Source organism: Limulus polyphemus, unplaced genomic scaffold (genome assembly GCF_000517525.1).
Source record: "Limulus polyphemus unplaced genomic scaffold, Limulus_polyphemus-2.1.2 Scaffold911, whole genome shotgun sequence".
NCBI lineage: Eukaryota > Metazoa > Arthropoda > Merostomata > Xiphosura > Limulidae > Limulus > Limulus polyphemus.
In genome coordinates, this window is record NW_013666521.1 from 96,316 (window position 1) to 98,224 (window position 1,909).

General features: G+C 30.8%; 1 protein-coding gene across 5 annotated transcripts in view; it reads left to right on the forward strand.

Moving 5' to 3' along the window:
• LOC106461190 (BRISC complex subunit Abraxas 2-like) overlaps positions 1 to 1,909 on the forward strand; it is a 67,911-nt gene that overhangs the window by 32,620 nt on the left and 33,382 nt on the right. For all 5 annotated transcript variants that reach the window (XR_002610945.1, XR_002610946.1, XR_002610948.1 and 2 more), the window contains exon 2: positions 1,670 to 1,760. Coding sequence is in view for 1 of the 5 variants with exons in the window: in XM_013920986.2 (XP_013776440.1) it covers positions 1,670 to 1,760 (91 nt within the window). In the remaining 4 variants the exon portion in view is untranslated. The remainder of the gene's footprint in view (positions 1 to 1,669; positions 1,761 to 1,909) is intronic.

The window sequence follows — 1,909 nt, forward strand, 5'->3', positions numbered from 1 at the left end:
AACCTGTACAGAGATTAATTACTGAATATAACAGATAAAATATAAAGTTTTTCTTAAGAAACGTTTGATAGATAGGCAAGATGTAAGAAGAAAAAAAGGCATGAGAGAAACATTGCTTTATAAACCTTAAGACTTAATAAAAAAATTGGATATTTTGCATATGAAAACATTGTAATGTTTACTGATAAACTGCCAAATTTTGTTAACATTTGCTTAATAATTTGAAAGTTATAGCATAAAAGCTATAACAAGCACAGAATGGTTATGAGGTCAGTCACAGGGACTGAGCCCGGGTTGAAAGAGTTAAACAGATGCTTACCATCATTTGTCTTGTGACACTTATATTGACAGTAATTTATTACTTTCTCTGAATGTGAGGAGTCTGAATTTTGGTTGGGAATGTACTTGTATGATGCTGGTTTTTGGACTTAGAACTAATTATATAAGTTTTCAGTGTATGTTTATTTCTGAAATATTTGTTTTTCATGTGATATATATGTAAATGTAGCTTCTGCTAGTAAAGTGACATCAAGTTGGAAAACTACTTATAGCTTAAAAGTAAAATGTCATCCTTATCATATCAAATTCTATTTAAAATTCAGAAGTTCCACTAATTGCCCATATTGCTAAAATTATGGTGCCCTCAACATTCTTTATGTGTATGAGAGGAGTCGTATGTGTAATATAAGGCCTGTTTTACTTTGAATTTCTTGTGTATATCTCACTGAAGATCATGATTTGATATGAAGGAACATAATAAATTTTGTTTAACCTTAGAAAGCTAAAATTACAGAGGCCTGTGATGGTTTTATTGTCTTGAAATTTTTACATGTTCTACAGTAATTCCTGTATGCTGAATCTGAAAATGATATCCATTTTTCTCCATCAGTTACAGATTTTTCACAAAACATCATAACACAATACATAAAAGAAAGACCACATAAAATAACTTTGATTTACCACACTAGAATTTTAGAATACTTGTATTCAAGTTGTACATTTTTGGCTTATAGTTGTTTTGCAGTGAATGCAGTCCTACTAAAAATAGTGCTACATCATACTGATGGACCTATCTTGTAAGACTAAATCAAAAATAATTACCTGCACTATCCAGGATATTGAAAGAATACAAACATGCTGAAAATATGCACATATATATATAGGTCCCATCTTACAAATGATAAGAAATGGAGCAAGCTTATCTTGCATTTAGTCACATTGTACTTCTCATGATTCAAATAGTATTGTATTCTGCATAGTGACAATGAAAATGAAAATGTTATTAGTTGATAACCTGTTGGTGAATAGTAGAAACACAATCATATCACTATATGATCCTATTAAAAATAAAATTAACTTTTATGACTTAAAATGAATAGATAGAAATGTGTGTGTCTTGTTTTACTGTTTAGCTTTTGTTTTGTGTTAGAAATACTATAGATCACTAGATGTGCTTATTGTGTCGAATATTTGAGCTAATTTGATGTTTCTGCCTAGGGTATCCTGATTTTATCTTATACACTATTCTTTACATATTATTTGTGTTTGTATAGAAAAGCTTTCAGTAAGATTTTATGATAACTCACATACAGACACTGCATGGAATGCCCGATTGAAGTTGAAGTACTGAGTTAAAATTACTGTTAATTTCTTCTTTTTTTTGGCATAGGATGGATTTCTGCTGGGAGAAGTTGTCAGTCGAATCACTGACACCATCAGTGACTCACAGATACAGGGAGAAAAAGAAGAGACATGCTTGAGTAAGCTTTCTGATACTTGTATCTTTCTTGTATCTAGACCTGTTGAGTTTTAGTAGTATTAACTCTTCCATCAAAATATATATACACCTGGAAAAAAGTTAAGCACCCCCGTGTTTTTTTCAAGGGATTCAGAGTCGACGTTCTTGTGA